A 23,127-nucleotide genomic window follows, 5' to 3' on the forward strand; every position below is an offset into this window, starting at 1 on the left:
AGAAGAGACCCCGCTTCTCCGGCGCCTGCCTTCCCTCCCCCCTCCCAGCCCCGGCCCCGCCAGCACCGCTACCTCCGCCAGCTTCGCCACCATCAGCACCACCTCCGCCACCGCCACCACCGCCACCACCGCCACCGCCACCGCCGGCGGCGGCAGCAGCCATTTCATCTCCTCAGAAACCAGACACAAAAACATGGCAGAAATGGAGAAAGAAGGGAGACCTCCGGAAAATAAAAGGAGCAGGAAACCGGCTCACCCAGTGAAAAGGGAGATCAATGAGGAAATGAAGGTATTTTTGGACTTCAGGGGCAGGGGAGACGGAGCTTTCTTCCGCCGGCTCCTTTTGGGCAGTCGTATGGATTTGGGGGTACAGGGGCGCGCTTGTCAGTTTCTGTAGCATGCCCAGGACGTCTCAGCTCCTCCTCCAGGTGTAAGGCAGAGGCCAACTCGCGGTCCGCATCCCCGAAATTTGCCAGCCTCAGATTTGATTATGGGGGGAAGACCACATACTATTTAACCTTACAAACCCCAGGTTGGCACAGGCGCGTTTCAGGGGGAGGGCACCGGGGGCTTAGGCGGCGGTGGGCATGATGAAGAGGCTTCCCAACGGGCGGGGTAGTTTTTTTCCTTCTTCTTTGAGAATCGTCCTTCGGATCCCTCCAAAGTTAGGAGCCACCCGGTCGAGGCACGCCGGGGAGAGCTCGATTCTAGCCCTCTTCCCAGTTCATCCCTCTGCTCCTGGATCCTGGTCTCCCCTCAACCCCTGGTAGTCCGCTGCGACGGTGTAAAGAGGCTGTCAGTGCCTGGCGAGGCGTGGGTCTGGCGCGGGTCTGGGTAGCGTCCTGACTGCCCGCTCGCCTCGCCCGCCCCCGCCCGCTCCTCTCGCTCTGCTGCCTCCGCCTCCGGGTCGCCTCTGCCGGTCTCACTTCCCAGCTGAGCAGACCCCGGCGAAGCCCCGCTGAACGAGAGCTGTCTGAGGGGCGGCCTTCGCTGGGCGCCTGCCCATTGTTCAGAAAGGCCAGCCTGGAGTCCTCTCGGCGAGGCCGGGCTCCCTGCCAGGCCAGCGGTGCTCCAGAGGTGGCGAGCGCAGCAGCCTGGCGCTCCAGCTGTTCGCGGTAGCGCGATTGCACGAGAACACCGCTCGGCTCCGGACCCCATCGTCACCCCCCACCCTCCTATTTTCCATGAAGTTGTGGCTTTTGCTTAGGCAGGGGTTTTATTCTGTGTTGATTTCACGAGGCTCTCCTGATTAAAAAAAATTATTTTATTTATCAATTTTTCTTTTTGTGAGTTAACATAAAAAGGCAGCAGATTTGTATCCCCATCTCCTGCGTAGAATCCTTAGTACTGCCAGGTGACTTGGGCAGTTTGGGTTGAGTTTGTATTTAAAAGACATATTTTGAAAATGGTGTGCAACTAAGTCAAATTTATCGCGCTTTGACGTTGTCTTCATTAGGACAAGCATATTCGATGAGAGTGCCAGTGTGAAGCCCGGGCTTAGAGGGAGACATAGGGGATACACATCAATATGTAATATATTTGTCTACCTAGGTGCATGGGTTCAGCTTTACCTTCCTCCCCAAAATGCCAGTAGCAATCTAAGTTCTGGAATCAGGGCTTTTATTTCTGTGTGAGGAACTTACTGCTTGGAAGCATACGGTGCACCATCAGTCCAGTGCAGAGTTAAGAAGGATTTGCCTTGGAAATCAATGCTCTTTCTTGTGATGGAAACCACGGCTGATTCCAAGGATAGGATTTTTTCTTTTTAAAAAGACCAGAAGAAGTTGTTGTCTTTCAATGGGGGTGGAAGTCAAACAGTCTGTAATAACCAGTCTTCCCCACTTATCCTTCCCTCCTGTCTTGCATTTCCAGATTACTTTTCCATTTCATTTTAGATTGAGGGTGGGGGAAGAGGAGAGAGGTGAAGGCCACTAGGAAATCATAGTGTGCTTGGGCCCTTTAACATGCTGCCTAATGTGATCTATATGGATGGCAGCTTTTAAGTTTCATAGGTTCTAGAATTACAAATTAGCTAATTTTAATCAAAACATGTGAAATGTTATCCCGGCTGGATATAAAGGCTGACTGTGCTCAATGCTTGGGGCTCGCGTTGTTGACTTTGGCTGCAGGCGCACTCCGTGGTTTGGGAGATAGTTGTCCTTCTACAGTATAACAGATGTTTGTCTGAACTGGTGAGGAAGAAACAAAAACAACATTGTGTGAAGGGGAAAAATTACACAATTTTAGCCGATGCTGCAGGACTAAGTATGGAATTAACCTTGGTGCACAGAATTTCCTCTTTTTAAAATGTTATTTTTTTCCCCCAAAACACCACCTACTTTTGGAAGTTTTAATCCCCATCATTTCAGCCCAGAGTAGCGTTAAATAAGTTTTACGCAGCAAATAATTCAATTGCATAAGGATTAGTATCCTCTCTCTCCGGTTGGAACAATGTAAGAGACCCTTGACTGAAATTTTCCACCATGTTCATGTACACCATGCCAGCAAGTCTAGTGGAATTGTTTAGTGGGTATTCCTCTAATATTATAGTGCCAAAGATCCTCATTTAAAAAGTGGCTTCTCAAAATCAAACCGTGGAAGGGTTATTTTGAACTCATTAACATTTTTCTGCTTTTAATATTAATAACCACATCAGCAAACCCCCTCCCCAAACCTCATGACATTATTACTCCTTCATCTCCCTGAACGTGAAGTATGGAGTAACATAACAAGTTGGTTGCCCTGTATAAAAATGTGTGCAACAAAATGTCACCGAGAACACAATGTGGCCTTGTGCAGCTTCATATCGGTGCTGCTGGAGCTGCCTGGCTGTGTTTGCCTTCATCTGAACGGCTTTCATCTGGACCAGTGTAAACTAAGCCCTGGTAAGTAATCACTGCCCGGCAGAAAGAAAGGAATGTATACAGCTAGCGTGGCCTAAGCTGTAAAAACGGAAACCTGAGCCCCTACTTGGGATCACATATCAAGGCTTGAAGGTAGGGGAAATGAAAGGGGGAAAGAGGAGAGAGCAAATGGAAAAGTCAGCCTGGGAAGTGGAGGGTCAGGAGGAGGCCCCCCTTAGGGAGATTTGGCTCAGGGATTAGGGAATTTTATCGTGGTGTACAGTGACCTACTCAGGTTTCAACACTGGTTGGATTGAGTTGCTTCTCTGTGAGCTGAAAGAAAAAGGACTGGTGTGTATGTGATTTTTTTTTTCCCCTTAGGGTAATAGAAAGGACATTGGTACAGTGTCTATTTTAAGTACAGCAAATGCAGGGCACTGAAGATGAGCAACAAACTTGCCTCATCACAGAGACTCCCTTCAAGGTTTCCTAATGAAGATAGTCACATATTTCTTTAAAAATGGCTGGAGAAGACAAACTGGCTGAGGTTTAGCTGACACCAGTAATGGCATGGGAGATTGTCTTCCTGTGGCTGAGAGCTAATGTTGGTTGCTGTTTCACTAGATCAGATATTGAGTTACATTTTCCTTATCGCTAGTTTAATGTACATGGCAGTTGTAACAAATTTAAATTTGATACAATATAATTTTGTGTGTGAAAAGTACATGACTTGGCATAGCTTGCTTACAGTGAACTTCAGTGAAAATACCTCCGAGAAGAAATGTTTGTCTCACTATGACCTTTATAATGTTTTTTTTTTTTTAATTTTTCCTTTTCTTCTTCCCTTATTCTGTTTTTTTCCTGATTAAAAAGGCTGGTTATCTTACTGTACTTAAAAGTAGTATATCACATGTAATTAGTTATTGATAAGGAGGATTAAAAAAAATCCGATGGCAGTGCAATTTATATTTTGACTACGTGTAGCTTCTAAGGTGGATATTGTGATTGTATCTAATGTAATATGTCTCTGATATACTGTTAGCTCGCATATATCATAATAAATGAATGTCAGCAGGAAACTCTGACATATAGAAGGGTTAAGTAGTTTTAGAAGTTCATGTTGAACATGGTAGATATAATATAAAAACTAGTTTGTACTAATAGGCATATAGGTGTAAATATTTGTGAAAGGTAAATATTGTTGTACTTGAGGATATATATTTTGTGCCCATAGATCTTTTTCCATCAGCAGCTTTCAAGCACTAATACAACTATAAAAATCCAAACTATAAGTAGAGATAAGGAGTCAGATTTTTATCTCTTAAAACTCTGACAAAACCAATGTGATTAGCACTCCATCCTGGAAGCTTCCCTAAACAGACCATAATTAATACGCTTACAATGTTTGACTTCTTCATCAATTGCTAAATTGTAGGATAATCTGTGTTAAATGTCATAGGGTATCTCCTTTGCTGAAGAAGTTTTCTATCTATAAATATTCTCAGTAAGTAATTTGTACCTAAAATTATGCTTCAGTCTTGATGCCTACAGTTTGAGTCAGGCACATCTGTTAGAATTTAGTAGTGAACTTACCGCAAGGTTTTCTAGTTTGGTTTCTGATGGTCTCCATGTAGCATTAAAAATGACCTGAGTCAATAGCATCGACAATAAAGCAAGTTGCAAAGCTGAGCTAATAAGATAAATAGCTTGACTTTTTTTCTTTAAAAAAAGAAAGAGATCAGGGTGTGGATTCAAATAGTCAATATGTTTAAGGTTGAAATCAGCTCATTACTAAAACAGGTATATGTATTTTTTTTTTGCTGCTGAAACTCTACCCTGGGGTCAGAAGGAATAAGTCCAAGGAACTTAGATAGTGGGCTTGTGACCAGATCCTGCTGTGGCATTCCCAAATCACGTCAGACCTCCTTTGCTGAGCAGTGGCCTCAGGTGTGCCACGTGGCAGGGCTGGAGACTAATGTCACGGGAGATACAGCCCTTGCCCCTTGGGAGCAGGTGTAAGATGTTCTTGAGACCTCAGCTTTGCTCTCAGTTGCCCTCCGCAAGGTTCTAGTCTAAGCCCATCGATCCCGAGAGGGCTTGCACAGCTATGCCTTATGCTGTGTTAAAGTTTGGGGGGTGGTTCTGGGAAGAGTCTCTTTCTCCATCTGGGAACTGGTATGAAGTGTGGTACAGCGCCATTCTCCAAGCCTTATACAACTCGCAGGTTCCAGAGACGAGGAAATGGAAAGGAACCACTCCACTTCCTCCCAAATCTGAAATAAACATTTGAACTAGAAGAAAATGAGTCTGACAGACTCGTTCCCTTCTGCGTTTCCTGCCTCCGTGCTTGCCAAGCACTGCTCTGAGAAGCCAAGCCCCTCTCGTCTTGTGTGAAAGACAGACTTATAGAAACCAAGAGGTAACAGAATTTTTAAAGGAAAGTCCAAACCAGCACCTCAAAAAAGGGCAACTATTAGTGAGCAGAAGAGCCTCTTTAAAAAGGAGAGTTCCACAAGAGGATAGTCTCTGGTTAGGGCGAGTGGAGTGTTTTTTGGTCTTTATATCTTCTGAGGGAAAATGTCTCTTTTATTTATTGAGTTTTCATATTTAAAAAAATTATTAGGCATAGTAGAAGGTGAAGTAGAGAAATCATGAAGTCTAAAACTTCCTCCTGTGGAATGGGAAGTCAGCCACACTTGCACTCTCAAGCTAATAAGATGATCGAGTATTTTCCTAAAAGAGAGGAGATATTACAGGATAGAAGAAGAAGAAAAAAAAAACGAGAGTATTTTGTTTTTCATCATGCTAACTGAAACATGTAAACAGACATGAAAGCATGTGGTACGTGAGATTCACGGAATGTATATTTTAGGATCTGTAGACTGATGGGTGTTAATATCTCTTATATAACCAGAGGCCTGTGGAACTCTACTGCTTTAAGGCCAATGGCTTTGGCCCAGACAGGAAAACAATGTAACAAGTCTTGGTGATTTTTCAGTCAGTTCTGCAGCTGTGAAAGGACACAGCTGCACACAGCTGTACACCTGCCATGCCTGCCACAATGTTAGCCTGAGGGCCAGTATTCACAATTTCACAGCATTTGCTTGACCCTTTTGGGACATTTGATGTCCTGGCAGCAGACATCAACACAGGATGTGATTATCTGCTGTATGACACAACAAAACAATAAAATACCGTAGATTTCATATGTACAACCACACGATTTTGGTTTCATATGCCAACTGTATTGCCGTACAATTTAGAATATATCAATAAGTTAACAAGACTTTCTTCTCTGGCTTGTTCCAAGTCAAAGTTGTGAGTTGATGTTATGATGTGTGCTTTGCATTAAAGATCATTGTGTTGTGGCTGAGAACGAGGCTGCAATGTGAACTAAAATGGAGTACAGAGACCATCCTCAAAGGATTTCAACCTAGAAAGCTCTAGTTTAGATAAAAGCAGCAGGGCTCAATGTATAGTCTGTATGAAGAGTGGGTGTCCAGCCACTCATATTATTTCATGCATGTTGATGACCCTATAAAGGGTCATCCGTAGGGAGTGGTTCGTTCTCACTACACCATATCATCCAGTGGCATCATGAATGTGGAAATGCTTTGTAATCTATAAAGGGCTCTTCAAATATTTCTTTTATGTTATTTAATTTTTCCTTCTACCTTTTGCTTGGCAAAACCATAAAATAAAACTGATACACTGTGTCTGTGTTAAGAGAGACAACTTAGACCAACCCCTGTGCCAGCCTGGGAATAGAGCTAGAAACTGACTTCTAACCAAGTTCAATTCCCATTTCACTCTGGAACTTAAACAAGACTCTGTCTCTCTTTTGCAGATTCCATTTCTTTATCTCTATCAGCAAGTTCAACCAAGCTTAATAGAAATCTACCCCAGGAGTCAGTTGGAACACATGGAGATGGGAAGGCAGATAAACTATTTTCCAAAAATAACCATCGTTCTATTATTTGTAACCTTAACTATCAGCAATACTAGCATTTTTTTTCCTGCCTTATAAATTGGTTAGGATTGGGAGTTTCCTTTCCCTTTGAAAGTATTTCTTGTGCGCTCCACTTTCTTGGATAATGTGTGTCAGAATGTTTTGAAGTTAAGTAATGTAACTGACAGATCTTTTTTATTGTCATTAGAACTGTGACTATGCCTGACGGTATTGTCTGTGAAAGAGACTATGTGTTAATTTCTAATTAAAAATAGTTGTATTTTATGGGCGGCACCTGCAGCTCGGTGGGTTGGGTGCTGGCCCCATATATTGAGAGTGGCGGGTTCGAACCTGGCCCCGGCCAAACTGCAAAACAAAAAAATAGCCAGGCATTGTGGGTGCCTGTGGTCCCAGCTACTCAGGAGGCTGAAGCAAGAGAATCACCTAAGCCCAGGAATTGGAGGTTGCTGTGAGTTGTGATGCCACAGCACTGTACCGAGGGTGATAAAATGAGACTCTGTCTCTAAAAAATAATAATAATAATAATAATAATTGTATTTTAATAAAAATAATACATGGACATGATAAAAATAGTAAACAAAAATAATCAAAAAGAAAGTCAAAGCCTATAATTTTCCCAGCAACACAATTACTGTCAATATTTTGATATGTTTCTTCATGCCCTTTCCTATGTGTGATATATAGTTTTTATGAAAAACAAAAGTGATCTCATACTTTCTTTTAAGGCTTAATATGCTGTTAATAGTTTTTCATGGCAGTAAACATTTATCTATAGCATATATTTTAGTGGCAAAATAGTATTCCATTATACTACTAAACTATCACCTATTTAACCAAATTCTTGTTTGGCATTTAGTTTGTTTCTAAGAAAAGAACAGTGAGATAAACATTCCTGAACATACATAGTTCTGTACCTGTTTCCCTCGGATAGTTCCCAAAATACCTAGAAATAAAATTGCTGAGTCCAAGGGTATGTAAAAATTTTAGGGCTTTTAGTGTTTAGAGTCAAATTACTCTTTCTAAAAGCCGTACCAATGTAAATTCCCACAAGTATGAGGGTGCTCACTGGCACTACGTATTATATATTTTTTTAAATACGGAACGCTTCATGAATTCGCGTGTCATCCTTGCGCAGGGGCCATGCTCTTCCTCTCTGTATCTTCCCAATTTTACTATATGTGCTGCTGAAGCGAGCACACATATTAAACTTTTAAAACTTTTACATATTTATTTTTAGAATCAGGTATTCCTGACTTTCGTTTGATCATTTCTCTGTATTTATACATTCTAAAAAAATTGTGAATGTATCCAAATGTATTAGCACACTTACTGAGTGCATTCTAAGGACAAGGCATTGTGCTAGGTGAGGCATAAAACGAAATAAAATGTTTCTGCCTTCAAGTAACTTAGAGTGTGTTTGGAATAGATGACATAACTTACCAGAACTGGGACTTGGAGTGAAAATGAGAAATATGTTTGTGGGTTGGGGGAAGGCATGGCTTTCCCTCATTTGGGGGAATGATTGGGAGCTCCTTGAATATTTCCTGCTCTCTTGGGTAGGATACAACTTGAAAACGCATGCAAGGCCTGATGTGAAAAAAAGCAGTGATGCCTCCCTATGTTTTAAAGTCTGTTTGGTGTTTTCAATATAAGTAAAATTATCAGTTCTTTGTGACTATCTTGAAGTACTTGTGTTTCAGAGATATTTTTAGAATTTATAATTACTACTATTTTCAAAGTCTCTTGAAGTCAACTTTTTATTACTTACCTGGTAAAATGTTCAAATCAAAATTATTTAGGTTGACTAATGAAAAATATATATAAAAAATTTAGACTAGACTTGGCGCCTGTGGCTCAAGTGGCTAAGGCACCAGCCACATACACCTAAGGTGGCAGGTTCGAATCCAGCCTGGGCCCGCCAAACAACAATGATGGCTGCAACCAAAAAAAATAGCCAGGCATTGTGGTGGGTGCCTGTGATCCCAGCTACTTGTGACGCAGAGGCAGGAGACTCACTTGAGCCCAGGAGTTGGAGGTTGCTGTGAGCTGTGATGCCACAGCATTCTACCCAGGGGGACAGCTTGAGGCTTTGTCTCAAAAAAAAAAAAAAAATTTTAAACTGAACTTTGACATTTGAATAGTACTTCTGGTTGCCTAAGGAGGGTGTCAACTGAATGTCCTGGGAATTAAGATCCAACAAAAATGATTTTGCTGGCATAGGAAAAACTCAGGAGTAGTGAGGAAATAGTAAAATGTTCTTTCCAGTTATCTTTCTGTGACCTTCTCATAGTTTTTAAATTTTAAGAAAGAGGTCATGCTTTCAGACTAAATAGTGGGATTGTCTTTTTTTCCTTAGGAGTCTTGGAGGTGAGAGAAGGGACTTGGGGGAGGGAAAGGAAGAGGTCAGGAAATTAGGTATTAGGGGTACAAAGTGATTAGAATCAGATGTGATGTCAAGACGCTATAAAATGAAAAGATTCTATTTTAATTGTGAATTTTAAGCACGACTGTTCCAACAATACAAGTAATTAAGGAGAATAGAGATCAATGTTCAAATTTGAAAGCAAGTGAAGTCCCAACATAGGTAGCTATGCCCTGGTTAGAAACCTCAGCATATATGATATTGACATCTCGTGGTATGATTTCTTAGCGACTCTTTGAATGGCCCAGGGAGGTAGCTTCTTTGGAATTGCTGACACATTGGACTGTATAGAATTTATAATACTAAGAGACCTGGTATAAGAATTAGAAGGTTTGTATTTTAGTTCTGCCTTTACTGGGTGATCTTTTATGCCCGTCTTTTACCGGCTAGATACTCTAATTTTCTCTGTAAAATGAGGATGGTACATTAGTTCACCAAAAGTTTATTGTGGAAATCAAATACCTAACACATAGGGGTTATTGAAAGGAACAAGAGAATTAAAGGATGTGGAAACACTATAAAGTGCTATAAGAGTGTTAGACATTATCATTATAATTATAGTGACCTATTTTCCAAACCCAAATTGGACTGCATGGTATGAAAGAGGATTTTTGTGTTACTTCCAAGGGCAAGAGCAGTCTGCAAAATGTGGTTCAGATGCGAAAATATTCTGGCACATATCGATGGTTTATGGGAATAATGATAAAACATTTGAAATTGTGACTTAGTAAAATTCATGATCTGTGATCACTATAATTGTGAAACTCCTTTTAAAAAGGTATTTTATTTCTCATATGAGTAGAAGCTCTTTGATTTTTCAGAATCCTAAAACTAACTGAGAGTTTTAAGAGACCCAACTTCAGTTTCCTTTCCTAAGTCTCCCAGGAGAAATGTCGGGTGATGGTTTGGGGGGAAGCAAATTTCATAACTTCCCTTGTTACAGTAGCTTGTTTTATTACTGAACATTCCTACCTCAAAACTCTCTCTGCATTTTAACTCTTACTACCTTTTACCACCTTTTAAAAAATACACATCTAAGAAATGAGACACTTACACAAGAAAAGAATAACTTTTTTAATAGAAAATTATTTTTAAAAGGATAATAATGTGAAAAAAAGCTGAAAAAAATAACAGAACGTCCTACCAGGAAGACTTGGAAAACCTCATAGGCCATAATATAATATGTTTCTTGGATGATAAATGCAAAAATCTATTTCATTTGCTTTGATTTACCACATAATGAACCCATGTGATATCTAGCACCAAACTTTGCCTAGAAATTAAAAAATTTAAGTTCTTTGTTCCTTAGGGTTCCTTGGGGTAATACAGTAATAGTCTATGATTGTAGCTAAACTACAAAAACTTTGGTGTTTGTTTTCTCCTTCATCTTGCTCCTCCTTTCATGAAAGGTTGAAGATTTATAGCTTGAGGCTTTACAGACCTTTTGTTTTCTGCTTTTGCAGTCATCTAACATTAAGGTGTTTATTTTTATTTTCCACGACAAGAAAGGGAATATTTTAGAGTTTATTTTCCCTGACATTTATAGTAACTCAAAAATTATGGAATACATCAAGTTCATATTGATTGTTCCATGAAGCCGCTGAATTTTCAGCAGAAACCATAAACTAAATGGATGCAGTTAAGATACTCAAATAGTATGAATTTGGTGTTAATAATCCAGTTAAGGTTGCAGTTTTTACCTAAATGTCTAAAACTTCTGGATTTCACCTCTGGGATTGATTTTCAGAGACAGAATGGATTTGCAGCTGTACTAAAACAAACAAATCTATATCCTGGGCTGGAGGTCACCCCATGAATTATACATCTGTAGCCTTTGTTTGACTTCAGAAGTTAACCCAGAGAAAGTGGCACCCAGATGTGCATGATCTACAAACCTGGATGTGGTATCCAGAAGTTACTATGCAAAAGATACTCTGTTTTGTTGGCATAGTTCCCTTGGAGATTGGGGCAAACAGCACACCAACCAATAGGATGACTTGGACTTGGCTGTTAATGCTGTTGGGAATTGGTTTTTTGATTCAAGGTGTAAGCCTCATCCTTGGAGATTTCTGCTGCCAGACCACTGATGTAGGACCTTGATTTGTATGCCCAGGGACTGTCATTCTTGAATCAGACACTTTGCTCGGTGAAAGAAATTAGATGTTAGGGGAGACTGATGTCTCATTAAGGGATCTCTTTTGATTGAGTAGAGCAGCATTTAGCCCAGTCCTCCTCAGTGGTATTCCTGAAGTTGCTGAGCTTATTATTCGTATCGATCATATCATCTCTGTGCATTCATGAAAAGAATGTCTATTTAATGTGGACACAATCAGCCATCGGAGAGAATAAATGCCTCGCTAAAGCTTAATATGGCTGACTGTTGGCCTTGTGGATGGTAAGACTGCATCAATCTGGCTAGATTTTTTTTTCATTGCTAGTGCACTATACCATCACAGATTGACCCAGCTGGAGTTCAGAGCGTAAGTGGGTACTAAAGCAAAAATTCTAGCATCCTGTGGGTAGTTTGAAATGCCAGGTTTGCTTTTGTGGAGTCAGTAGTGTAATATCTTTTATTTTTTATGCAACCCCTGCTGAAATTTAAAGTCATGAAATTCAAGAAAACATGGAACTCACATGTTGAGGCTCAGCACACGCTGGCTTAGCCTTGGTGCTTTGTTTCAGGAATATAAATTATACATCCCAGCGTAATTCAGAAATGACAGCTTGTAAGGAGAATAATAAAAGATTCGTTGAGCCACAAAGAAGGTTAGAATATATAGTTTTTCTAGCTCTGTCTAGGAGGCTCATTGTGCCCTGCCAGATAGAGATGTTTGAGGTATACACAAGCATTGAGTTCATTGACACACAAAGTCTCACATTTTGTATTCAGATCTAGCGCTTATAAGTAAATAAAAAATAGTCCCTTGATAAAGGGAATTAAATCTGTCCAATTATACTCATTATTTTCAAAGTACAGTATCTATAATAACAGTCACAATGCCACATATATATATTATTTGTGTATATATATATATATATATACACACATATATATTGATTTGTAGTTCATAAGGTGGTTTCGTACATTTTCCAAAATCTAGGCTTATGTAACCTTAAAGTTATTTGGTACTTTATGTTACTTGCCAGAAGACAATTATAGTGACCTTTAATTTCATGGAGAAAGAATCTGTACTAATAACAATTTATAAAGCAAATTATGCCTTATTTTTTAAAAATACTTTTGCAAAAGGGAAATTAAAAAGGAAGACCCTTGTAACCTATTCAGTTTTCTGTATGGCATAGGTTTGACATTTGAGAAATGTTGAGATTTTGCTTTATCTGAGATAAGAGTCTTGTTCAGAGACAACACCTAAGGGCGGTGCCTGTGGCTCAAGGAGTAGGGTGCCAGCCCCATATGCCAGAAGTGGTGGGTTCTTAACCTGGCCCTGGCCAAAAACTGCAACAAAAAAAAGAGACAACTCCTGAATCGGAAAGCAATTCTAATTTAAATTAATCTGAACCACAAAAGGTTGGTTGTTTTCATTTTGAAAATCTTTTCTTAGCTGCTTTTGTGATTTACCTCTCAATATTTTTATGCTAGTTTGGGATACAGACTTTGCAGAAGAATATACTAAAATATGACTTCCTTTCCTATTCAGAAGCAAAACTAACAAATCCCTTTCTTCTTATGATCTTTAAATTACAAATGTCTGAAGGCCTGTCATAATCGGATGTGTCATCCTGAGATTTAAAAGCATTACAGTTTTTGAACGTGTTTTGGAAATGAACACTACTCTAGGGGAAGTGGATCAGCGTGGACATTAAGTCGAGTGGAGCAAACGGGATTCAATTTATGCATTCTTTTCAAATAGTTATTGATTATAGGAATAAGTAGGAGCCTATGCTTCTCTTTCAGAATTTTGCAGAAAACACCATGAATGAACTCCTTGGCTGGTATGGCTATGATAAGGTTGAATTAAAAGATGGTGAAGATATTGAATTCAGGAGCTACCCTACAGATGGGGAGAGCCGGCAGCACATTTCTGTTCTCAAAGGTAATGACATTTAATGTCCCTTTGTTCGTGCAAAGAAGGATTAACTATCTCAACCTGCTAGAATTGAGTTGCTTTGGGACTCTTTGTTGATTATGCCCATGGCTGATTTAAACATACATCCCCAGCAATGCTTTCCTATAAGCAGAATTGCTCACACTATAAAAGCATGATGTAAAACAAAAATAAACACAGATTAATCTCTTCCACCAATGGGAGAACCAGATAAGAGCTAGAGACCTTATGAGCTGTGGTCCTGCCCACAAATGTAAAGAAAGGGACAAGGGTTGCTAACTTTTAGTTTCCTGATCCCTTTACTATATCATCATTCCTTGGGGACGGGGGCTGTCTGTTAAGTGAAATATTAGGTTTCGATTTTCAGTCTGCAAGAAAATTCACTGTTAGTTTGGTAATTCTCCTTCCTTTATTTTTTTGGGTGTGAATTCAATATAGAAGCTCTATTTTTGTGTTTAAAGTTCTCACTCTTCTCCTGCCCCCACACCGTTGAATAGGGTAAGAAGAGGAGTAAGAGAGTAGTAGATGATTAGGTTCTTATTATTCTATCAGAATTTTCATCAAAGCCCAGCTTAAGAGGGAAAATTACAGAGGCTTGGCAGAGCTGAATTAATACTGATTCTACTAGTGGGTTGCAGCACCAACTATCTCATGGGGGAAGCCTATTTGAATACTGAATTTATGAACCTCCATTTGGAATGAGAGTTTGCTTATCAAAGAAAAGAGGAGGTGCATATGAAGAAGAAACCCATTTGGGGAATTTTAATAAAATGTGGGTGAAACAAATTGTGCATCATCACTGGCAATTTGATCAGTATTTGCGTTGCATTCAAAATCTACTGGCATAAACTACCTGTTCAAACATTTTATTGCTAGTCTTTTAAGACAGTGTTTTCCTTTCTTAAATGCCAAGCAAGGAAATGTAAATGAGCTGTCCTGCAGGCATGTGGAATTGAATGTACATGACAAATTTTATGTTAAGCTTGCTGTGAAATTGTACACATCATGTTATGGAGATAGTATCATCAATTTCACTGTAAGTGAAAAATGGAAGTCATGAGTTTATGTTCTATAAACTAATAGCTCGTATAATACTTGGCCTAGGTAATAATCTCTGGCTCTGGGGAACATGGAAAGAGAGAATGCCAGGATATACTATAAGAAGGAAAAAGTTGTTTTCTATGGTTGAGGTTTCTTTTTTAATTTTTTGTTTACATGCAAGGATAAAATGCAGGACGTTCCTATCATTGCAGTTTTCTTCATTTTTGTTAATTTTTAATGGGTATTATCAACACCTGGTGAAACATGGGTTTTCTTCCCAATGATCTGTCTCCTTCTTGTCCGTTCATTTGATTATATGGTCCCAGTTTATAGGACAGGGAGACCGAGTTACAATGCGAGGGGGCATGTTTTAGGCTTTCCCGTGGTAGCCAGAGAGTGATTGCTGTATATCACTTGGTACGTGGAAAAGGTTAATTGCCTCCCAATTGTCTATGGGATTTTACAGTGCTAAAATTCATCACCATGATTCAACTGGGATATTAGCTATCATAGTGGACCAAATTATAAAGGGGCCCTTTGGAAATTTATGATAATAAGACTAAAAAGGTCCGGGAAGGATGGTGACGTTTTGGTAAATTGTTTAAAGATCTGCGAGGAAAAATTTGTTTTGTTATATGGCCATTTTTTCTTGAAAAACAAAAGTCTATTGAAAAAGTCCTATGTCATATTTAGTATGTTATTATTATTATTTTTTTTTACAGAAAATTCTTTGCCAAAACCAAAACTACCTGAGGACAGTGTTATTTCACCATACAATATAAGCACAGGCTATTCAGGGCTTGCCACTGGAAATGGACTCAGTGACTCACCTGCAGGGTCAAAGGATCATGGCAATGTGCCCATTATTGTACCTTTAATTCCACCACCTTTCATAAAGCCACCAGCAGGTAAGTCACAACTGGGGTTTTCAATAATTTCAACGTTAGCGATTTATAGAAGGTTGTTTTAACTGTTTTATGAATGATTATTAGATGCTGAACTTAACTTTGGTAGAGATTGTTTTAGGAACTTCATATTAAGAAATACTAGTGCATACATCGTTTAAGGGTTACTGCTGTATTAGGAAAATTCCTTATTCCTGCTTAGGCTATTGGCTTTCAACTGATAATAACCTTTTCTACCACCAGCTACCAAAAAAATTTATTTTCCTTCACTGAATTCACCTGTTTAAAATTTTGTAAAGGATAAAATAATTAAAAAAATAAAATACACATACAGTGGTAGGCTTGTAAGATAAAAAAATAACTGGTTGAATTGGGTGGTGCATAAAGAAGGCTGGGTCTCTTCTGGATTTTCTTGTAAAAGGGCTTGACAGGCTTATTCCTCAAATAGCTTCCTCTAAATCCATTCAAGAAACAACCTAGGTTACACATCTTCTCCTCAGAGGTCTTTCTACTTCCTGGGAAGTTCTCTTTGAAAGCTTTAAAAAGAAAAAAAAATAGAGACCTGAATTTCACTTGTGTGAAAGTGTAATCAGTTCTTTTATATTTTCAGAAAATCAGGTGGCATTGTAGATCTAGATGGCAGTGGGCTGAGCATTATGTGACACTGCAAGCTAGGCCACCAATAGATTTCACATGGAGAGAGAAGTTAAATAATACTGTGTCTGGCTTGCTGTAAAATGTTGGAATTATGCTAGAATGCTTAATTGTGACACTGGTTGTTTTTCTGTACATTGAATTGAACAACAATAAATACTGAGTCTTTTTGGCCGGCACTGGGTTTGAACCTGCCACCTCTGGCATGTGGGGCCGGCGCCCTACTCCTTTGGGCCACAGGTGTCACCCAAACACTGAGTTTCAACAGCCGTACACATTAAAGCTAATGCTTGTATTTTTATTAGGGAAAATAAGTGTTTGGTTATGTTCCCATAAACAGTGAAGAAATGTTGTAGATGGAGTTCTTGTGCTTATGTTATAGACATATTTACACTATAGTCTAAGTGTAACTCATTTATGCCTTATGGTTATAGCCACCGGTCTTTTGCTGGGCTGCTGCAATTTATCAGTGAAAGTGTCATTTCATACAGAGGCCCTTAGATATGTCATTAAAATCCATTTACCTGTCGAAATCACTTGTAATTGTGTTTGTCTACTAATTACTAAAGCAATTGATGTATCGTGTGAAGTTTGTTTTGTCAATGTCCCTATTCTCCAACGGCTGGCTGTTCTGTGAGGGACCGGAATTTATCTCCCCAGGACTGAAGACATTTTACATAGGCCAACTAGGAGAAAGGCGGAGAGTGGCTGATTTTAGAAATGTAGAGTTCATGTTTGAATGTATGTCCAGTGGCTGAGGTGAGAAGAGGTGATGAGGGTATCAATAAGGCAACATGACTGAATCTGGGGTTCAGATTCAGACAGATTGAGTTCACATCTAGGCTGCGTCAGTTACGAGCTTTGGGAACGTGGATGAGTACATAAGCTCTTTTCCCTTTAGTCTTCCCGTCTGTAAAATGGGGATCTTAGTCCTGCCTCGTGGGGTTGTTGTGGAAATGAGATGAGAAAATGTATGTAAAACCCTTTGCATAGTGCCTGGCACACAAAGGTCATTTAGTAAACACCATACCTCTTTTTCTTTTTTTTCAGTCCTTATTCTGTCCTGGAGTTATCATGCACATAATTTGTGCATAAAAAGGTGTGCATCCAAATGCAAATTCGTCTCAGAGATTTATTTGAGCAAAGCAAACAGCTTTAGAAATTAGCATAGCTGAGGCTAACATGAGTTTGGCATGCCAAAAAACCTGCCCTGGAGTTTCCTGCTGAGCCAGCCACGTGGAATTCAAGCACACAGCTCCTATTTAACTCTAATTCCACATCAGATCAGGAAATAAATATGCAAAGGGATGGAGGCCAAAAATTGAGCCTTGGAAGTATCAGACCTAGAAACTCTGAGGAGTCAGAAGCCGGAGTAACTGAACACTAGTGGTTTTATACTGTCTTCCATGGAATTCCAAGGCGTTCATCTGTTGAAAATAAAATGTAGGGGAAGGATATGTTTAATTTTCTAAGTTTGCTGTAAACCTTGACTCTGTCCTCCTCCAGGGTTCTATGTAATGAGACAGAGATACAGAAGGTTATCTGCTTTTAAGGGGCTTATTCTATTAGTCTCTAAGCAGAATCCTCTAGGAGAGATGACTTTTGTTTTAATCATACTGTCTAGGGCAGGGGTCAGCAAACCTTTTCTATAAATGGCCTGATAGTACTTTAGACTGTGTGGGCCATACTGCCTCTATCACAACTACAGAACTCTGCAGTTATAGCAGGAAGACAGCCATAGAATATATAAACAAATGGTTGTGGCCATGTTCCAATAAAACTTTATTTATAAAAAAGGCTGTAGGCAGGGTTTGGCCCAGGGACCGTGGTTTCCTTCTTGTGCTAAGGTAGGATTAGCCAAAGTCTCATGATAACAGGAAGGGGAATAGAATTTCAAAAGGTCAGGCTGTGGACTTTGCCAATGTGCTCTATGTAAAATTGTATGGAAGGGACAGTGACAAGGGCAGAAAAAGAGTGGGTTTTCAGGGTATGTGATGAGCCTTGGCCCATGAGTATTTGTTGAATGAAGGAATAATAATCAAATCTTACTTCACATACATAAGACAAGTACAGGCTGTTTTTGTTGCTCACTGAGAAAATGCTAGTGTTTTGTCTGAATTTGTTCCAACCTGTCTGACCTTGATCACTACTTCCTTGATAGTAAAGCAAGGCGAGGATTTTATCATTCTTAATTATCCATGGATAAAGTCCACAAATGATCCCAAAGCTTCTCTGTCTAGCTAATTGTTTCCACTCTTCCTTTGCCAAAACTTTTGCCCGAGTTGATGTTCAAGGTAATCGAGCTTGAGGTACACTTGCTGTCAATTTTCTCATTGTTTTTTTTTTTTTCCTTTTTTTTTTTTTTCTTTTTTTGAGACGGAGCCTCAAGCTGTCCCCCTGGTTAGAGTGCCATGGCATCACACTCACAGCAACCTCCAACTCCTGGGCTCAAGCGAGTCTCCTGCCTCAGCCTCCCAAGTAGCTGGGACTACAGGCACCAGCCACAACGCCTGGCCATTTTTTGGTTGCAGCCATTATTGTTGTTTTGGTGGGCCAGGCTGGGGATTCGAACCCGCCACCTTAGGTGTATGTGGCTGGCGCCTTAGCCACTTGAGCCACAGGTGCCGAGCCAATTTTCTCATTGTTACTGGGTTAACACGGCAATTTCTGAAGGGAGCTAACAAAGGAGTACAATGTCGAGAAGCAAAATGCCCCTCAATAATCAGCTCCTGAATAATTTAGAGTTGACTGTATCATGTGAATGTCCACCCCTCAAGATAGGGAAGACACGGATTCCCACGTTAGTCTTCTCATTATTCCTGTTCTATAAACTGGCTATGTGAAAATGCTAATGATAATAATACCTTTTATTTATGTTAAATCCTTTACATTATGAAATTCATTCACATTCATTATTTTATTTAATTTTATCTTTATAATAACTCTGGGAAATAGTGTGTTAGGTATTAAATAAAGAACTGAAGATCAAATAGGTTAAATGGCTTTCTCAAGGTCGCATGAGAGTACTTTAGCAAAGTCCAGTACTAAGGTCATCTGTCTCCCAGTCCCATATTCTTTTTAATATATGGTTGCCTTTTCAGCATATTCCTAAAAAACTTCTCTAGATTATAATAGAATAATAATGCTTATTAATGGATTATATTACTTCCAAATACCCTAGTGACAAGAGATACAACTTTTTCCTGCGAAAGGTTGTTTTGTAAAGTCAAACAAAACAAGTCTCTTTTGGGAGACCTGATGAATTCTTCTCTAATCCTGAGAATCTCTGGGTCTATGAACCTGAAGGGCCTGGTAGGGATGAAATGCTAGCTTGGTTTTAAAGTGTTTGCCACCACGAGACAAGTTGCTCTTTTAGAGGGTACCAGAGGGCTCCATCTGGTCAGGCAGTAGTTCCCAAGTGTGTTTCCTGGGCTTGGACAGGCTCTCCACTGGATCTCATCCACGTCTTGGCAGTCAGTGGGCCCAGTGGAATTTGTGATTGGGAACATGGTCATACTGCTTTTGCTTGGATTTCCACCCCTTTTTGCACAGCTGCATGAAGAAGCATGGGTGTAACTTACTTCTGGGCCTGAAGAACTGCTCTTCTGGCCCTGTCCCCCTTCTCTCTGGAGAAGGGGAGCTCCCCGTGTTTTGGTGATTACAACAGCATTGACCTGCTTTGGACATGAGTTTGCATCCGTATTCCAAGGCTATGCTGCCCTTTCCACCCCAGAGACAGCCTCTGGCCCTTAGTGTACAGTTTGTGACATCACAGTCGTTACTATGGTAACAGACGTGTTATAAACACAAGATAATAGCCTTGCTTTGGCTTTTTTCTTTTCTTCATGTAGTGAAGGGAATCACCAGGATGCTTAAATAATAATCACAGACTTTTCTGTAGGCTCTAGGGAGTGAACAGAATAAGGCTTTGCCATCAAGGGCAGCCATTTAAAAAACTGTTACAAGAATATTAGAAAATAATAAAAATATTGGCCAACTGTGTCTTTTTAACGCAAACATGCCTTTATTCTTTTAGTCTGAGCACATGTGAAAACCTTCTTTGCTAATTTTAAAAATCACCTTATGGGCTCGGCGCCTATAGCTCAACCGGCTAAGGCGCCAGCCACATACACCTAAGGTGGCAGGTTCGAATCCCCAGCCCGGACCCACCAAACAACAATGACGGCTGCAACCAAAAAATAGCCGGGCGTTGTGGCAGGCACCTGTGGTCCCAGCTACTTGGGAGGCTGAGGCAGGAGACTTGCTTGAGCCCAGGAGTTGGAGGTTGCTGTGAGCTGTAATGCCACGGCACTCTACCCAGGGGGACAGCTTGAGGCTCTGTCTCAAAAAAAAAAAAAAAAAAATCACCTTATGAATGGAGTCTGAAATGGCAAAAGGTATCAGCAGGAATTTTAAAAGATAGCTCAGGTTAATTACTTTGTAACCTTGTTGTAATTCTTCTCCTGTTAGTGATTTTAGTATGGTCTCAACCCTTTGGGACTTCATTCAAAGAAGGTTGTGTTTATAAAGAGCTTTGGGCACAGACTGGGAACTGAGCTGTAGTGATTCTCTGTGAAAATACTTGTTGTTATACTCGGTTCTATTGTCTGGACATCAGCCTTCTACAATGTATGGGTCTCCCAACCTTGTCAACTTCTGGTCAAAGTAACCAGGGTAGACTGTGGCCCAGTTGGAACCCAAACTGAGACTTCTCCCCACCGTCAGTCTCAGGGTTGCTCCATGACAGTATTTTGCTTCCAAGAAGTAAAAAAAAGAAAAATCAATCAATAAAACTATTAGTGTAATTGTTCTTGTTGACAAGGAAAGATGGAATAAAGCAACTTTTTCTAGAAAGCTTCTGTGTTGCAGAAAACACCGTATATCTAGGAAACCACATTTTTAGATCTAAGTCTTTTCACTGGTTTTTCTAGAGGCTTGCAACTTGCCTATTCCAAGTCCAGAATCCTTGTAAATCTCTGAATATGTTAAAATGAAATGATAGAAGCACGAAAAAAAGAGGGGATATACTTCTTTTGATGTACTTCTGTCATGGTCTTGAATCAAATGTCTTTTACCTCAGGTGATAAGGGCCATTTTTCTTATTCTTCATCATGTTCCCATGTGTGAAGCTAAAGGGTGGGCCCAGCCACACGGCACACGTGGGTCTGTGTGAAGTGGGATGAAACTGGTCTCCTAAGACCAGCTTGATTTCCTGTGTGCAGAAACTTCTTGCCTTTCTTTGAAAACAATGACCATTTCCTGTTCTCCAGGATGGTTTGCTTTCAGGGAGCTTTCCAAATTTCAGTTCAGTCATAGTCATGGAAATATGATATATTTTTTCAGGCAAATCTTGAAATTCCTACGGGGTTGTAAGAACTGGGCTCTAAGGAACCATTAGTTTAACTGAGAATATGGAAACATTCACGTGATCTGCTAAGCTCTATGTATAAGAGCTGACTAACCCGCAGTTAATAAGCATGTTACTTTTTTGGCTCTTACAATTCATACATGGAATTGTACTTGCAGGGAAGTGGGAATCTGAATATGGTTTGCATTATGGTCATTATTTGTTTTTATCTGTTATTCAATATTCCTGGGGCTTGCATATGATGATGTAGTCCAAATAGCCATTGAACAAACAGGATTTAATCAAAATTGCTTTGGACTTTATTTATTTGCCTAACTTTAAAAATATGATTATTCAATAAAATTACCTCGACTTAATGGGATTTGGGTGACTTTCTATTTATATTCTAGTTACATTTCTACCAAAAAAAATAATAAAAAAGAGGTTCATTGAACCCTGTTTTCCAAATCACTTAGGGCAAGGACAAGAGGCATTTTGATAGGAATAGGAGTAGTTAATAATGTAATGATATATTCTCATCACAGCTATTATTTTTTTGAGCATGTATTATGGACCAGGCAGTGTGCTAATAGAGTTCGTTTAACTGTCACAACAACTCTATGTGATGCCATTATTAACCTCGTTTTACAGATGAGGAAACTGAAACCCTCAGTTAAGCAACTTGATGAGGGTTACACAGGTAATAAGTGGCAGAGCTGATGTTTGAATCTGTGCATTAAGTCTCCTTAACTCATATTCTTAACCACTGGATCATCCAAAACACCCTGTTAGCACTCAGTCAATTAAATACGTACTGAATGTTCCTTACATTATAAGAAACAATACAAATATGTATCATCGCCCTTGAGCACCAAGAATTTTCAGTGTAGTTGTAGTGTAATCCGAGCATCATTCTAGTTTCCTTTTGGAATGCATGATATAAGTTTAGCTGCATTTGGAGGTGCATGGTAGGAATACAAAGGTGGTTAAAGTGGAGTAACAGGAAGATAATCAGGAACTGTTTTATTTGTACGGTTGAGGAGAAATGACACCTGAAATTTAATGTAGGCATTTGAAGATAGGCATTTGAAATTCAAAGCAATAAAAAGATCCAAAATGAAGCCTAAAAATATTAGCTACTCTGATATAGGTCCTGTTTTATTGTTTTTTTATACATATAAGAAACTAAGAGGAAAGTTTAAGTGTGTTCACTCATTCTTAATGTCAGATGGACTGTGTAATTTGAATGGTAGGATGATGGAGTGAAAAGACTGAGAGGGAGAACCAGGAGACCTGTGTGGTTAATACCAGCTCTGCTATTTACTGGCTTATAGTCTTGGACAAATTAGCCTGTCTGAGCCTTAGTTTCCCTGTCTGCAAAATGATGTGTTTAGCCTGGGTGATCTGTAATTTTCCTAAATTTATCCTGATTTTGTGACTTAAATGGTTAATTGCTCACCAAATTTCCAAACTTGAAAGGGTGTATTTTAATATACTTTAATATGTACTTGTTAATTGATTGACTAAAAGCAAACTCACATATATGTGTGCTTACAGCAGCCAAAAGTTTGATAGAAGATTTATGCTACTCAGGAAAACTTTTAATGATTGCTAATTTTTACTTTGAGCAAGTGATTGACTTGAAATAATAGATTTAACTTTTTTTTGAGACAGAGTCTCAAGCTGTCACCCTGAGTAGAGAGTGCCATGGCTTCACAGCTCACAGCAACCTCAAACTCTTAGGTTTAAGTGATTGGTTCTCTTGTCTCAGCCTCCCAAGTAGCTGGGATGTACTACAGATGCCTGCCACAACACCCAGCTATTTTTTTTTGTTCAGTTGTCCCAAGCTGTCACCCTGAGTAGAGAGTGCCATGGCAT

General features: G+C 39.7%; 1 protein-coding gene and 1 non-coding gene across 2 annotated transcripts in view; one reads left to right on the plus strand and one right to left on the minus strand.

Moving 5' to 3' along the window:
- Window positions 1-193: 193 nt before the first annotated feature.
- SOBP (sine oculis binding protein homolog) overlaps window positions 194-23,127 on the plus strand; it is a 147,317-nt gene continuing 124,383 nt past the window's right edge. Inside the window, 3 exon segments of the mRNA XM_023513267.1 lie at window positions 194-289; window positions 13,152-13,290; window positions 15,066-15,251. Of these exon segments, the coding sequence (XP_023369035.1) occupies window positions 194-289; window positions 13,152-13,290; window positions 15,066-15,251 (421 nt within the window).
- On the minus strand, window positions 7,904-8,010 carry LOC111725930. The gene has a single exon (XR_002773867.1). It is a non-coding gene; the product is annotated as a U6 spliceosomal RNA (small nuclear RNA).

This window comes from Otolemur garnettii, unplaced genomic scaffold, assembly GCF_000181295.1.
Source record: "Otolemur garnettii isolate 467f Iridium unplaced genomic scaffold, OtoGar3 scaffold00002, whole genome shotgun sequence".
NCBI classification, from domain to species: domain Eukaryota; kingdom Metazoa; phylum Chordata; class Mammalia; order Primates; family Galagidae; genus Otolemur; species Otolemur garnettii.